Source organism: Artemia franciscana, chromosome 14 (genome assembly GCF_032884065.1).
Source record: "Artemia franciscana chromosome 14, ASM3288406v1, whole genome shotgun sequence".
In the NCBI taxonomy this organism is placed as follows: domain Eukaryota; kingdom Metazoa; phylum Arthropoda; class Branchiopoda; order Anostraca; family Artemiidae; genus Artemia; species Artemia franciscana.
The window spans coordinates 33,418,130-33,434,025 of NC_088876.1; the positions used below are offsets into that span (position 1 = coordinate 33,418,130).

At 36.4% G+C, this 15,896-nt stretch overlaps 2 protein-coding genes across 3 annotated transcripts in view; one reads left to right on the forward strand and one right to left on the reverse strand.

The window, feature by feature from the left end:
* The window catches only part of LOC136035610 (DNA-directed RNA polymerases I, II, and III subunit RPABC3-like), an 85,288-nt gene that overhangs the window by 58,807 nt on the left and 10,585 nt on the right, over positions 1–15,896 (reverse strand). The window lies entirely within an intron of this gene.
* Positions 1–15,896, forward strand: part of LOC136035608 (protein unc-50 homolog) — a 110,811-nt gene that overhangs the window by 27,476 nt on the left and 67,439 nt on the right. For both annotated transcript variants that reach the window (XM_065717491.1, XM_065717489.1), the window contains exon 5: positions 3,478–3,579. In XM_065717491.1, coding sequence (XP_065573563.1) covers positions 3,478–3,579 — 102 coding nt within the window. The remainder of the gene's footprint in view (positions 1–3,477; positions 3,580–15,896) is intronic.

Genomic DNA, 15,896 nt, shown 5'->3' on the forward strand with positions numbered 1-15,896 from the left:
ATTCTATTTCTTCTATGAATTTTGTCACAGTAAGGTGCTGTAATTCTGTTTCTGCAATGCATTCATTTTCAGATTTGCTATATTTATTTCAATCTCATCTATTATTAAATGACTATTTAGTTAATCATTTTATTATTTATTTTATATATTGTTGTTATTTATTAATATTATTTATTCTATAAGACTATTTGATTTTAAATTCGAGTTATTCGCAGTAATAAGTTTGTTTCTGATCAACGGAAAGAAAAAGTAAAAAAAAAAGCTTGCAGTCGTATTAAATTTACTAGACGTTATGTCAAATTAACGTTTACATTTTCATATAAGCGCATAAAATGTATTACTGTTAGTGAGTTTCGTAAATCAGTTAACGAGATACTCATAAAACTCAACGTTTTAAACCATAACATTATTTATAAGGTTGATTTAAATTTTACATTAAAATTTAGTAATTAATTCAAAACTTAATTTTAAATAAAACTATAACGCAATCAATTTTTTTAAATTTAATAACGTAATGAAAACGTAACATAACGTAATTGTGCTCTTTCCAGACTTTGAAATATTTTTCAGGTGAAAATATACAAGCTCTCCTTACCAAGCTTACCATAACTATTTAAATTTACTAAGTTTACCTTAAAAACCCAATTATGTAGTATCTAAAACATTTTGAATTTTGAATTTGTTGAATTTGTTTGAATTGAAACATTTTGAATTTGTTTCCGTCCCAAGTTACATGCCTCCTAATCTATCTTCATTTAATTTAGTCTAGGCCTACGTTGCCACTTACTGAATGGCTACTACAAAAGTGTTGACTGGACCTTGTTTAAAATTTTAATGTGCTAATATATAAGGTATTTAAGCTGGAGTGGGAGAATTGTCCTGTTATGAAAGAGGTATATTTTACATGGCCGTTATAAAATCAAAGCGTGGTATCTATGCAGGCAGGATGATTTTTGAGTATCTCTACTCCTTCTGTAACCTATTCTAAGGTGTAAGAAACTGAATAAATACAATGCTACATGTGTTATAATCTACGAAAATGACTCGCTAATCTACGAAAATGACTCGCTAATCTATGAAAATGACTCGCTAATCTACGAAAATGACTCGCTAATCTATGAAAATGACTCGCTAATCTATGAAAATGACTCGCTAATCTACGAAGATGACTCGCTAATCTACGAAGATGACTCACTAATCTACGAAAATGACTCGCTAATCTACGAAAATGACTCGCTAATCTACGAAAATGACTCGCTAATCTACGAAAATGACTCGCTAATCTACGAAAATGACTCGCTAATCTACGAAAATGACTACGTTTGACTCGCTAATACACCCTGCAATGCCTCTGAAAGCTGCAAGACTAAGCCCTGCAGTTGTTCTTACACTTCAGGCCATGTATTCTCGACTGCGTATTCGACTAAAATTACCGCCCGTTAAGAATATGCCTCCTGTTGCTCGAACAAAGCTTATTCTGGTTTTAAAAGGTGCACGCAAAGGAGCAGTTTCTTCACAAGGTCTATTTAATAATCACGTCCTTGACGCTCAGGATCTATGTCCCTCCTCATTAATTTTATCGTCAAGAAATCTGTCACTAATTGATTATGCTGACGATGAATCTTAGCCGCACCCTGCAACGAGTCGGTGATATTTTTTCTACCCTCCACGCAGAAGACCTAAAGCCTGGTCTATATTGCAATTTTGTCAAGTCAGAAATAGTCCTTTTCAACTGGAAGAGCGATCTACTAAATTCAATCAAACTTGGGAATTCTTCGGTTCAACCTGTCGATCACCTCATGTATCTTGGTCTCCCTATAGGTTCATCTATGCATTTCTGCCTGCGGAAATGCATGCGTCTGCGGAAATGCGGAAATTTCCGCCTGTGGAAATGCATTTCCATGTGGAATCATGCGTCAATGATTCAACCGACATTCGCTAGCTAGCCTTTTCAGTGCAATAGCTCTTCCTCACATTCTGTATATTTCATCATTTTGGAAACTGCTAACTAATGTCATGACCTTGTATCTTGTTTATTATACCTGTTTATTGTCTATTGTACCGGGCAGCTATGTTCTATGCTTTTGACAGGCTTATTTATTATGAAAAGCATAAAATAAGGTCATGACTGCAACGAGTGACATGGTGTGGCTTATTATATATAGAAAGACTTATTAGAAGTTAAATTAGTAGTTCAAGACAAATAGAAATGAAAACATTGTCTCCCTTTACCATAACTAGCGAAACCAAGACTTGAACCCTGTCCAACAGGGAGAGGCACAACAGCTAGAAGCTCACAACAGCTAGTTTAAGTATATCAGAGGGCATAGACATTGAAGCATTCCTGGTTGTTACTGAATTATATTACAAAATAGTTAAAGCAAAAATATGACTCTTGGGGAAAAGCTGGGAAAGAAGTGTTTTTCTATCTACACTGTATTTAGAGTGTTGGTATCTGCGACGTCATGCGAAATTGCACATGATTTTGAATTTAATGCAATAATTATTGGGTTTGGCATTTTGATATGGGTAAATTCACCAATGGCTACCATACTCTTGTTAAAAAACACTAGGTTCAGCGATGTTTATTTTATAATGACGAAAGACAAGCCGAGGTAAAACGAACGAAACAAATTGAAAATGGTAGTAATACTGATTGTATTTTGGATTTTGATCATCAATTATCATCAATTGATCATCAATTAATTAATTATATCATCAATTAATTATATCATCAATTAATTATATCATCAATTAATCAATTATATTAATTAATTATAATTAATTATATCATCAATTGATCATCAATTAATTAATTGGATAAGATCATCAATGCCTAACATTTCTTTTAAAATCAAAATCAGGACTAGATAAATCGTTGGAAGAAAAAGAAGTTATTTGTAGTAATCTTTAAATTTGCCACTAATTCATGGTTTATTTTTATCCGTAATTGTTGTTGATAAGAGCTAAAGCAGTAATTGACATCTTCTTCTTCTTGTCCTTTTCATTTGTTTTTTATTGTGTTTTATTTCTTCTACTTCGTCTTGTCATATTAAGTGAATGATGAGTGTTCAATAAATAAATAAACAAATCTTTCTGTAATTTCAGTTTGAGTTTGATTTTCTTTTAAGATCAAACACATAATAATTACATATATTATTGGTTAAATAAATTGATCCCTTTGCTAGGAGTCTTTGTCGTTCAAAATTTACTGTATTTTGTTTCATTTTGCATGCAATTTAATTGCTCTTTTTATTTGAGAGTTTTTTCTAAAGGTATTTAAAAATAAACTTATTCCTACGAAAAATATCCTTAAATATATTCCCTGTTACCTACCCACCACTGCTATTTTGGCGCCTGCCCCCTCCCCCTCCGCGGAAAATTCTCTGCCGGAGCCCTTGGAAAGCAGACACAAAGCTCCACGTTTGAATTCTAGGAAATTCAAAATGATACCCATTAATCGCTTTGTTTTTGCAGTTTTTATAAGTCAAGATTGGTTTCTATCAAGGGTCTTCGGCAATCTTCTGTGGGTAATATCCATTGGCTATTATGTGTACATAACCTTCCTTGGATATAGCTGTAAGTATTTCTCCTCCTTAAAGATGCTCTTTTAAATGAGATATATGCATACGTTTAGATATTTAAACTTGGGTCCTGCTACGCCTGGCGGCGCAAATGACAGCAAGAGAAGATCACTTGTCCCGATTAGCCTGTCTCGCAGCCAAAGCCCTTTTATCGAAGACCTCGTCCTGTTTCAAGTTCATCGTTTAAGAGCCACAATTGCATAAAATAAAAATCAATGTTTTGGTGCTTGGGAAATTCCCATTATGGTTCGTGTCCACGTAACCTAAACGTCACACGTTCCCGCAACTATGGAACTACCGCGTTAACGTAATTAAATCAAATAATTTATTTATTTTACTATAAATAAGTCGAAATAATAGCCTATAAAGTAAATAACAAGAAGCAAAAATACAACATAGGAATACACATAGAAATAACTGAATTAAAATTATAGATAAATAAAATATAATAGAAACAATTGACAATAAGTCCAGTCTTCATCACTCTACTCTCCCTCCTGACCCTACATTTTACGTAATATAATTTTCCCGGAAGATAGGCAAGCTTTTACAGCAGTTGCGCTGCTAGAATTTGGCTAGTGGCCTGGCTTAATTTCACGGAATAGTTGTCTTAAGTGTAAAGGGTATAACTTTTTCAGCTAGACAAATGACCATTTATGCTTTGTCACATCACAGTGTACGCAAAATCTCTAGATGGCGTAGTTGAAACACGTGAAACGTGTTCCGTGTTAAGACCCGCCATCAATTTCCATGCCACATCGTCACTTCAGATATAATCGCTACAAAATTTTCTTTATCATAGGATATAAAGAAGGATATAAGCGCAATGCATTATTTTTTTTTGTCCTGGTTTAGACCAGGGCACTTCGTATCGAAAGAGTTGTCGTAGAAGCTTCGAAAACGGCTCATTCGATTGGAAATTGAAAGCGCTAGTGCCCTTTTTAAAAGTCGAAAGTTATTAGAGGGCAACTAACCCCCCTCCCACGTCCACCATTTCTCCAAACACATTCAATCAAACTTCTGAGATAGCCATTTTGTTCAACGCAATTGAAAGATCCGGAAATTATGTCTTTGAGGATGATACCCCCCCCCCAGCGCTCATGACAAGGGTGTTAAGTTATGCCCCCGGGGCATTTAAGGCTTATTCAGAAAGAGTGATTGTTTAAGCTTTGAAGGGGACTCATTGGATTGCTAATCAGAAGTTTTAGTGTCCTTTTTGAGATTCAGAATGAGCGGAGAGTGGATACCCCCACATACTCCTCGTATATTCTCGAAATGCATCTGGTTTTTTGAGACGGCCATTTGTTGTCGTAGAAGCTTCGAAAAGAGATCATTCGATTGAAAGTTAGTAAGACTAGTGCCCTTTTTAATAGTCAATAGTGATTGGAGGGCAACTACCCCATCCTACCACACCCACTATTTCCCCACATACGTCCGATCAAAGTTTTGAGATTGCCATTTTGTTCAACGTAATTGAAAGGTCGGAAAATTATTTTTTCGAGGATAAGACCCCCCCCCCACAGCTCTCAGGGATGGGTTATAAGTTATGCCCTGGGAGCATATAAGATATATATAGAAAGGATGATCGTAAAAACTCAGAATAGGCTCATTGGATTGGAAATCAGAGGTCCTTGTGCCCTTCTAAGATTCAGAGTGATCGGAGGGTGGATACTCCCCCCCCACATCTTGTATTTTCCCGAAGTGCATCTGATAGAAATTTTGTGTGGCCATTTTTTGACGTATGAATTTCGAATTCGATTGGAAATTGAAAGGGCTAGTGTTCTTTTTCATGGTTGAAAGTGATTGGAGGTCAATTATCCCCCCCCCCCATGCCCACCATTTTCCTAAACACAGTCAGAATTTTGAGGTAGCCATTTTGTTCAACGTAGTTGAAAGGTCTGGAGATTATGACTTTGAGGATGACATCCCGCCCAGAGCCCTCAGGGCAGGGGTTATAAGATATACTGGGGGAATATAAGGTATATATATATATAGGAAGGGCGATCGAATAAACTTTGGAGGGGTCTCATTGAATTGGTAATCAGAAGTTCTAGTGCTCTTGTTAAGATTCAAAGTGATCAGAGGGTGGATACCCCCCCCCCCACCACACCTCGTCTTCTCCCGAAATGTATCAGATACAAATTTTGAGATTAACATTTGTTGTCTTAGAAGGTTCAAAAACAGCTTATTCGATTAGAAATTGAAAGAGCCAGTGGCCTTTTTAATAGTCGAAAGGATTGGAGGGCAACTAACCCCCTTCCACGTCCACCATTTCCCTAAACACATCCAATGGAAATGTTGAGATAACCATGATAACCAGTTCTAGTGCTCTTTTTAAGTGTCAGAGTAATCGGAGAGTGGATACCCCCCCCCCCCCCACACCTCGTATTTTCCTGAAATGTATCTGATAGAAATTTTTAGATTGCCATTTGTTGTCTTTGAAAGTTCAAAAACAGTTCATTTGATTGGAAATTGAAAGGGCCAGTGCCCTCTTTATTAGTCAAAAGTGATTGGAGGCCATCTAACCCCCCTCCTACGCCCACCATTCCCCTAAACACATCCAATGGAAATATTGAGATAACCATGATAACCAGTTCTAGTGCACTTTTGCAGTGTCAGAGTAATCGGAGAGTGGATACTCCCCCCCCCCACACCTCGTATTTCCTGAAATGTATCTGATAGAAATTTTTAGATTGCCATTTGTTGTGTTTTAAAGTTCAAAAACAGTTCATTTGATTGGAAATTGAAAGGGCCAGTGCCCTTTTTATTAGTCGAGAGTGATTGGAGGCCAACTAACCCCCTCCTACGCCCACCATTTTCCCAAACACATTTTCCCAATCTCAAAATTTTGAGATGGCCATTTTGTTCAATGTGTTTGAAAGAACCGGAAATTTATGTCTTTGAAGATACCCTTCCCCCCCCCCCCCTAACAGGGGACTTTTGGGGATATTGCTATCTAATACTGTACTGCGCAACCGCAGCACTACCACAAATCGCTATCAATAAATAAATGAAACTCAAAACAAACAGAAGTTACAATAAATAGCAGAGTCAAACTCAAAACGAGCAAATTTTTACTTGAGTAGGGGTGATAACCCCTGTGCCTTCTCAAGACCATAACCCAATTTGCGCTTTACTGCAAAACAAAATACGTTTGAAATGTTGTTGTATTTCTCACTTTCATAAATGAAGAATTAGCAAAACCTTAGGGAAGATATGTCAGTATATGTCGATTAAACTGACAATCCATGGTCATTTCTTTGTTTTTTTGTTTAATTTTTCAGTGAAGTGCAAATTGTGCTCTGGTCTTGAGAAGGCATGGGGGTTATCAGCCCTGCTCATGTTAATTTTTGCTCGTTTTGAGTTTGATTCTACTATTTATAGTAATTTCTGTTTGTTTTGAGTTTCATTTATTTATCGATAGCAATTTATGGTAGTGTTACGCTTGGAAGATTATTTGACTTCATATTTGCTCATTTTTGGTTAAATAGAGCTCTTTACTTTTCTTTGAAAAACTTATATTGTGGAAAAAGTTTTTAAAATAATACACCTTAAACCTGATATACACCTTATGCTCCTTATGTACTTGGAATGGTCTTCGAAATCTCCCTAGCCAGAATCTAGCTACGCCATTGTTTTAACTATCAAAGCTTGATGGTCCTTGATCAATGCATTGATCAAATGTGATCAATGCAATGATCAAATGCAATGATGGTAGATGCATTCTTCAATTTTCGGAAAAATCGCAAAACTGTGAATATTTTGCTGTCCGAATAGGTGAAATAAGTGAAGATAAGACTCTCATCAATCAGTTGTCCGAAGTCTGTCTTCTTTTCATCTTTGGCAGTCCATTTCTTGCTTGTCGTGTATGCTGGGGTCTGTTATTCTAGTATGTGTGTATTAGTTTTTGGCTGTTGAAAGCGGATAAACCCGTTTTTCTCCCTGTGGATTTTTAGTGTAGCAGATAGATAAATTCTATGATAAACCTCCCACCGCTAAAGTTGTTCATTCATTGACGCATTGCAGAACCGTTTTTTTTGTTAGTTTTTTTCAGCTTAGCGTGAGACAAGACAAAGAGAAGGAACAGAAGTGACGGAAAATATATAATTTGGGCTATATATTTGCATGTTAGTAGGGGGGGGGGGGTAAAGTATTTGGACAGTGTGAAGTTAGAAAACACTTCACACATTAGGCATGCAAACTCGCTTTAATTTACCCACACCCCCCCCCCCTAATGTGTAAATAAATAGCCCAAATTTGTTTCTAAAGTATTATTTTTTTTATCATACTTAGGTATATTTCATTAGGATTGAGCGTCACAGAAACATATTAGAAAAATATTTGGTCACAGGCATATAATACAAGTACCTTATATTATTATATATCTTATATTATTATTATTATATTATATTAGATGTAGCATATAGATAAGTTCTATCTTATATTATTGTATAATATTATTATATTAATATTACTATGTTATATTATTATAATATATCTTATTATTATACTATCATCTTGTATTGTATTAGGTATAGCACAAAGATAAATACACAAACCATAGCAGATAGATATATTCTGACTTTATTGAAATACTTGGCTTTAAAAGATGACTGGTGTACTGTGATAGTAATTTATTTAAAAGTTGGGATGTGTGAGTTATGTTAAAACTCCAGGGCTGCCGCGAGGTTCCCAAAGCTAGAGAAGGTCCTTAAAAGTCTCTAAATCTGCTCCCAAGTCCCTAGAAGTCTCTTTTTGCAAGATTTAGCCATATCAATGCTTCAGCCAAGAAGCCTTTTTAGAGTGTTAGTGACTTTTAGTATCCTGAAGACTGCAGAATTTCAAGGAGCTTCATTTTTTTATTTTTTTTATTTTTATAATGATGGATGAAAAAGTTTGACTCCCTTTGCCTCCGGAGTCACTTAAGGTGCCGGACTTATTGTTTTCTTTGTTAGAGATGTGTATTATTAGAGAGGTTTGTCATTTTTTTCCAGTTTGCTCTAAAGGGACTAATAATTTCAACAAGTACCATTGTTGTATACCCTTACATACCCAATTCTTTATATCATTATTGCAGCGGTGGCTGCAACCTAGTAGAGAACGACCCTCGGCCCATGGTAGCCGGAAATTAAAAAAATGTTTTCAAAAAGTCACTGCTAAAAAATACTCAACTAAAATAAGCCCATGTGTGGTAATTGTGATTCACTTTTAACTCGACAGTAATTTGTAGTCTCAAAATTTTCTTTTGAAATTTTTGGAAAAAAACCCTCCGGAAACCTCTGAAAATGGCGTCAGATCGAAAAGTACACGATTGGAATCGCCAAGTATAAAAGTCCTTCGTTAGAGGTTTATACCTCCCCTCCAAAACCAAAAAACGAGAGCATCATTGTGTTTCTGTTCTTTTATCCACATGATCTTAACAGATCATTGGATAGTTGCAAAGCGCCAGATCAAAATAGTCTATGAAATAAGGATGGCATCTCCGAAACGGGTGGAGCTATAAGGCCGGGTAGACCCTCTTTACAGAGGTCTTCCTAAAGGGACTCTATGGTATGAATATGAATTCGATCTATCAGTTGGAATGGTGCTAGATACAGTGGATAGGTTGACTTTTATCTATCAAGTCAATGATACAATTTTTAGTAATAGATTACTACAGTGTGATGCCTTGTGGCACATTGCTCTAGGTTTAGACTTGTTCGTAAACGTTTTCCATTTCGGAACTGTTTACAGTGACTATTGATGGATTGAACGCCAATAAAAAGTTGATAGTGGGAAACAGATGTTAACTGGGAGTGTGGGACAACTTGACGTTGGGACGTATAGAATTCACTTTGAGCACAATGCTTTTATAAAGGGTCTTGATGAATTTGGCGAATCTTTCTCAGATTTGATCTTAAAATTTACAATTTTTCCATGGCTGGCCTTCTCGGATTGAGAACCATAAAAAAACCGAAGAGTAACCTGACGTTCCCAAGTTGAGTTTTATCAAACACGAACCAACCCCTTTGTTGTCAATCGCTCCTGCTGCTGGTAGAATGATAAAGTATTGGTCAGAACTTGTTGAATATTATACCGTTTTCGTTCCTATGAAGAATGGAAGACTGATGAAATCCTGAGTTGACAAAGATATTGCAAAACTGCTCAAACAGTCGACTTTGAAAGCGATGTCAGTTCCAGATTGACAGCTTCGAACTGTTTGCACATATCACTTGAAAACTCAAGCGTGAAGAACCACTAATCCATGAAGCGTATACGTAGGACCTGCGTCATGGTTAGGTCCTGGTTATGACCGTCATGATTACGGTCCTGATTAGGACCGTCATGGTTACGGTCCTGGTTAGGACCGTCATGGTTACGGTCCTGGTTATGACCGTCATGGTCACGGTCCTGGTTAGGACCGTCATGGTTACGGTCCTGGTTAGGACCGTCATGGTCCTACGGTCCTGGTTATGACCGTCATGGTCCTACGGTCCTGGTTAGGACCGTAGGACCTGGTTTTGGCGCTTGCTTGGCGCATTTTAAGACCTAAAGCCGTTCGAGAGACTGAGGGTTGATTTGGACGTGAAACTATTTGAAGACGGGAAGAAATTCTTGCCTCTAGTTGACATTGTGGTGGCCGATGAATTGCCAAAACGGTATTTCTTACAGCATGTCCAGAAGCAGTTCGTTTCAAGTACCAAGTATGTATTGAATCGAACTCTTAATGGGAAATTTTCGTCATTTTTGAAAAGTTAGTTTTTCCTACACCCTGCTCAGATGTCTAAGTCAAATGTTGTCCAGGGCTTACTATTTTTGCTCGAAGCCTTCCCATCATGTTGAGAAAGGATCTCCTCTTAGACGAGTTTGAATCTGTGCAAGTCAGTTAGTTTTCCTAGAACCGAATAGGATCGATGAAAAAAACCTTAATTTGAGGATGAAATATACTCGAATTTGGCGGTGGTGATAAAAAACTCGCTATTCTGCACGGCTCAGCCAGCGTTGAGAGATGCTTTTCATTGCCCGGAAGGATTCTCAGTGAGAGGGCATTAATGAGTGAGCGAACATTAGACGCTCGGTTGTTGGAAATAAACGGTGTGTGCGCAGGTTTAGTGGGAGAGCCTAAAGTGTTTCTTTAACTTAAGCTGTGATAAAGCTTGCGCCGTCTGCACGAGAGTTACAGAATTTATCTTGATAACCAGAGAGCAGGAAAAAAAGGGTGACAAAGGACAAAGGAAGCTTGTAGAAGAAGAAAAGCAAATGCTTGCTCTCGAAAAGTCATTGCAAAGAAAAGCCTCTGGGTATAATGAGCATGGTACTGAAAAGATGTTGAAACAATCCAGAAATCGGCTGAAAATAGGCACTGATAAGAAAAACCTGGTTTAAATTCAGCTTGCCCAAACCATGCCGGGTAGTTTGTTACATACTGAACAGAAGAAGTAATCAGGAGACGTTGGAAGTTCTCTGGTAATTATACAGAAAAAAGCAGTTACTGATAATTGCGATACTGAATTACTGATACTGAAACCAAAAAAAATAAATAAGTGATTTTAAAATTCCGTTGTCTCATGATAATTTCTGGTAATTAGCTGAACTAGTTACTTGGTTATTTTTCCAGTTTTTTTTTTTTATCTACATAGATGAAAACCAAGAAAAAAAAAGAAACATGTGAAGATTCATCTGAAAAGCCAAGCCTTCAGATCATCTTAATATGACTTGTGTCTTTCCAGAACATATAACTAGTTACTTGGTTATTTTTCCAGTTTTTTTTTTTTTTATCTACATAGATGAAAACCAAGAAAAACAAGAAACATACGAAGATTCATCTGAAAAGCCAAGCGTTCAGATCATCTTAATATGACGTGTCTTTCCAGAACATGATGACACTACAGGTCATTGTTGCTGACCGTCCTAGTTTCAGATTTTGGAGCGACCGATGTGAATATCAAGTACTAGCTGTTGGGGTGGCGCTTCGCGCCACCCAAACACCTAGCTGGTAGGGGTGCTTCGCGCCCCCCAAGCCCCCCGCGCGCGCAAGTCGTTACGCGCCATTGTAGTTGTGTCCCTGTGTCCCACCTGTAAATATAGATAGATATATATATATATATTTTTTAACTACGTAAAACTTGCGAATGTACAACATTCTTGGCTGTCCCATTTTCTGTGCATATAAATAGATTGTCAGGTTTACCGACTCTTGAACATGCAACATATAATTGTCCATGGGAAAAACAATCTGTATTCAGATCTATACCTCATTATTCTAATGATTGCCCTTGAGCTTTGTTGATGGTGATTGCTAATCGAACATTCCCTGTGTCCCTGTCGTCATTTATATATCCCCCTGTGCCCCCCGGCGTCCCCGTTGTTGTTGTTTCCCTGTGTCCCGGTCGTCATTTGTGTCCCGGTGTCCCAGTCTGTAATTTCTCTTTGAGTGTCGCGGTCGTCATTTATATTCCCTGTGTTTCGGTCGTCATTTTTGTCCCGGTCGTCATTTGTGTTCCGGTGTCCCGGTCTGTAATTTCTCTTTGAGTGTCCTGGTCGTCATTTATATTCCCTGTGTCCCGGTCGCTTTCCTCTTTGAGTGTCCCTGTCGTCATTTATATTCCCTATGTCCCGGTGTCCCGGTCGTCATTAGTGTCCCGATGTCCCGGTGTGTAATTTCGTCAATCAACAAACATGACGTCGGTCGAGACACAAAATATGACGCCACTCGACACACAGACACGCAGACAACTTATTTATATATATATACTAGCTGTTGGGGTGGCGCTTCGCGCCACCCCAACACCTAGTTGGTGGGGGCGCTTCGCGCCCCCCCAAGCCCCCCCCGCGCGCGTAAGTCATTACGCGCCATATTAGTTACGCGCCATTGTAGTTGTGTCCCTATGTCCCACCTGTGAATTTAGATATATATATATCTATATATATAAAAATAAGTTGGTCTGTGGATGTGTGGATGGGTCAGGTGACGTCACCTGAAAAAACTGGATCAGGTGACGTCAAAACTGAAAAAAACTAAAAAAAGGCAAAAACTACAAAAAAAAACTAAAAAACTAATAAAAAAAAATAAAAAGCTAAAAAACTAAAAAAACTATAAAGGTAAAAACCAATAAAAAACTAAAAAAAAAACTGAAAAAACTAAAAAAAAGGCAAAAACTACAAAAAAAAAACTAAAAACTAATTAAAAAAAGTAAAAAAAGCTAAAAAACTAAAAAAAACTAAAAAAATTAAAAAAAGGTAAAAAACTAAAAAAAAATAAAAAAATAAAAAAAAAACTAAAAAAAAGGAAAAAAACTGAAAAATAAGCTAAAATAAAGGTAAAAACCAATAAAAAACTAAAAAGAAAAAAAGGAAAAAACTAATAAATGACGACACTCAAAGAGAAAGCGACCAGGACAAAAGGAATGTTCGATTAGCAATCAACAAAGCACCGGGACACAGGGAGTATAAATGACGACCAGGACATAAGTAAAAAAAAACAACTATCTATATATATAAAAATAAGTTGTCAAACTAAAAAAAGGCAAAAACTACAAAAAAACTAAAAACTAATAAAAAAGCTAAAAAAACTAAAAAAAACTAAAAAAAAGGCAAAAACTACAAAAAAAACTAAAAACTAATAAAAAAATAAAAAAGCTAAAAAACTAAAAAAACTAAAAAAAGGTAAAAAACTAAAAAAACTAAAAACTAAAAAAAACTAAAAAAAGGAAAAAAACTGAAAAATAAGCTAAAATAAAGGTAAAAACCAATAAAAAACTAAAAAAAAAAAAACTGAAAAAACTAAAAAAAAGGCAAAAACTACAAAAAAACTAAAAACTAATAAAAAAAGTAAAAAAGCTAAAAAACTAAAAAAACTAAAAAAACTAAAAAAAACTAAAAAAAGGTAAAAAACTAAAAAAAATAAAAAATAAAAAAAAAACTAAAAAAAAAGGAAAAAAACTGAAAATAAGCTAACATAAAGGTTAAAAACCAATAAAAACTAAAAAGAAAAAAAGGAAAAAACTAAAAAAAATTTTCATCTAAAAAACTAAAAAAAAACTAAAAAAGGTAAAAACTAAAAGAACTAAAAAAGAAAAAAATAAATGACGACACTCAAAGAGAAAGCGACCAGGACAAAAGGAATGTTCGATTAGCAATCAACAAAGCCGGGACATAGGGAGTATAAATGACGACCAGGACATAAGTAAAAAAAAAATTAACAAAACTAAAAAGAAGGTAAAAACTACAAAAAAACTAAAAAGAAAAAAAAAACTAAAAACTAATAAAAAAACTAAAAAATCTAAAAATTTAAATAAACTAAAAAAGAAAAAAAAGGAAAAAAAAAAAGGAGAAAAACAAAACTAAAAAACGAATGTATATACAGACCGGTACACCGGGATACAAATGACGACCGGGACACAGGGAATATAAATGACGACCGGGACACAGGGACACAACTACAACGGGGACACCGGGGGAAACAGGGGGATATAAATGACGACCGGGACAAAAAAACTAAAAAGAAAAAAAAAACTAAAAACTAATAAAAAAACTAAAAAATCTAAATAAGCTAAAAAAGAAAAAAAAAGGAAAAAAATAAAGGAGAAAAACAAAACTAAAAAACGAATGTATATACAGACCGGGACACCGGGATACAAATGACGACCGGGACACAGGGAATATAAATGACGACCGGGACACAGGGACACAACTACAACGGGGACACCGGAGGAAACAGGGGGATGTAAATGACGACCGGGACACCGGGACAGGGAATGGTCGATTAGCAATCACCATCAACAAAGCTCAAGGGCAATCATTAGAATCATGAGGTATAGATCTGAATACAGATTGTTTTTCCCATGGACCATTATATGTTGCTGTTTCAAGAGTCGGTAAACCTGACAATCTATTTATATGCAAAGACAATGGGACAGCAAAGAATGTTGTATATTCGCAAGTTTTACGTAGTTAAAACCATATATATATATATCTATCTATATTCACAGGTGGGACATAGGGACACAACTACAATGGCGCGTAACTATTATGGCGCGTAACGACTTACGCGCGCGGGGGGGGCTTGGGGGGGGCGCGAAGCGCCCCCACCAACTAGGTGTTGGGGTGGCGCGAAGCGCCACCCCAACAGCTAGTATATATATATATATATATATATATATATATATATATATATATATATATATATATATATATATATATATATATATATATATATATATATATATATATATGTTTTTAACTACGTAAAACTTGCAAATATACAACATTCTTTGCTGTCCATTGTCTGTGCATATAAATAGATTGTCAGGTTTAACCGACTCTTGAACATGCAACATATAATGGTCCATGGGAAAACAATCCGTATTCAGATATATACCTCATGATTCTAATGATTGCCCTTGAGCTTTGTTGATGGTGATTGTATAATCGACCATTCCCTGTGTCGCCGTCGTCATTTATATATCCCCCTGTGCCCCCCGGCGTCCCCTTTGTAGTTGTGTCCCTGTGTCCCGGTCGTCATTTGTATTCCCTGTGTCCCGGTCGTCATTTGTGTCCCGGTGTCCCAGTCTGTGATTTCTCTTTGAGTGTCCCGGGCGTCATTTATATTCCTTGTGTCCCGGTGTCCCGGTCGTCATTTATATCCCCCTGTGCCCCCCGGCGTCCCCGTTGTATTTGTGTCCCTGTGTCCCGGTCGTCATTTATATTCCCGGTGTCCCGGTCGTCATTTGTATCCCGGTGTCCCGGTCTGTATATACATTCGTTTTTTTTTATTTTTATTTTTCTCTTTTATTTTTCCTTTTTTTCCTTTTTTATTTTTTTTCTTTTTTAGTTTTTTTTCGTTTTTTAGCTTTTTTATTAGTTTTTAGTTTTTTTTCTTTTTATTTTTTTTTGTAGTTTTTACCTTTTTATTAGTTTTTTTTAGTTTTTTTTTACTTATGTCTTGGTCGTCATTTATACTCCCTGTGTCCCGGTCGTCATTTGTGTCCCGGTGCTTTGTTGATGGTGATTGTTAATCGAACATTCCTTTTGTCCCTGTCGCTTTCTCTTTGAGTGTCGTCATTTATATTCCCTATGTGCCGGTATCCCGGTCGTCATTTGTGTCCCGATGTCCCGGTCTGTAATTTCGTCAGTTGAAAACATGACGTCAGTCGACACACAAACATGACGTCACCTGACAGACAGACCCACACACACAGAGACAACTTATTTTTTTATATATAGAAGATAGATGTCCCGGTGTCCCGGTCGTCATTTGTGTCCCGATGTTCCGGTGTGTAATTTCGTCAATCAACAAACATGACGTCACTCGACACACACACGCACACACAC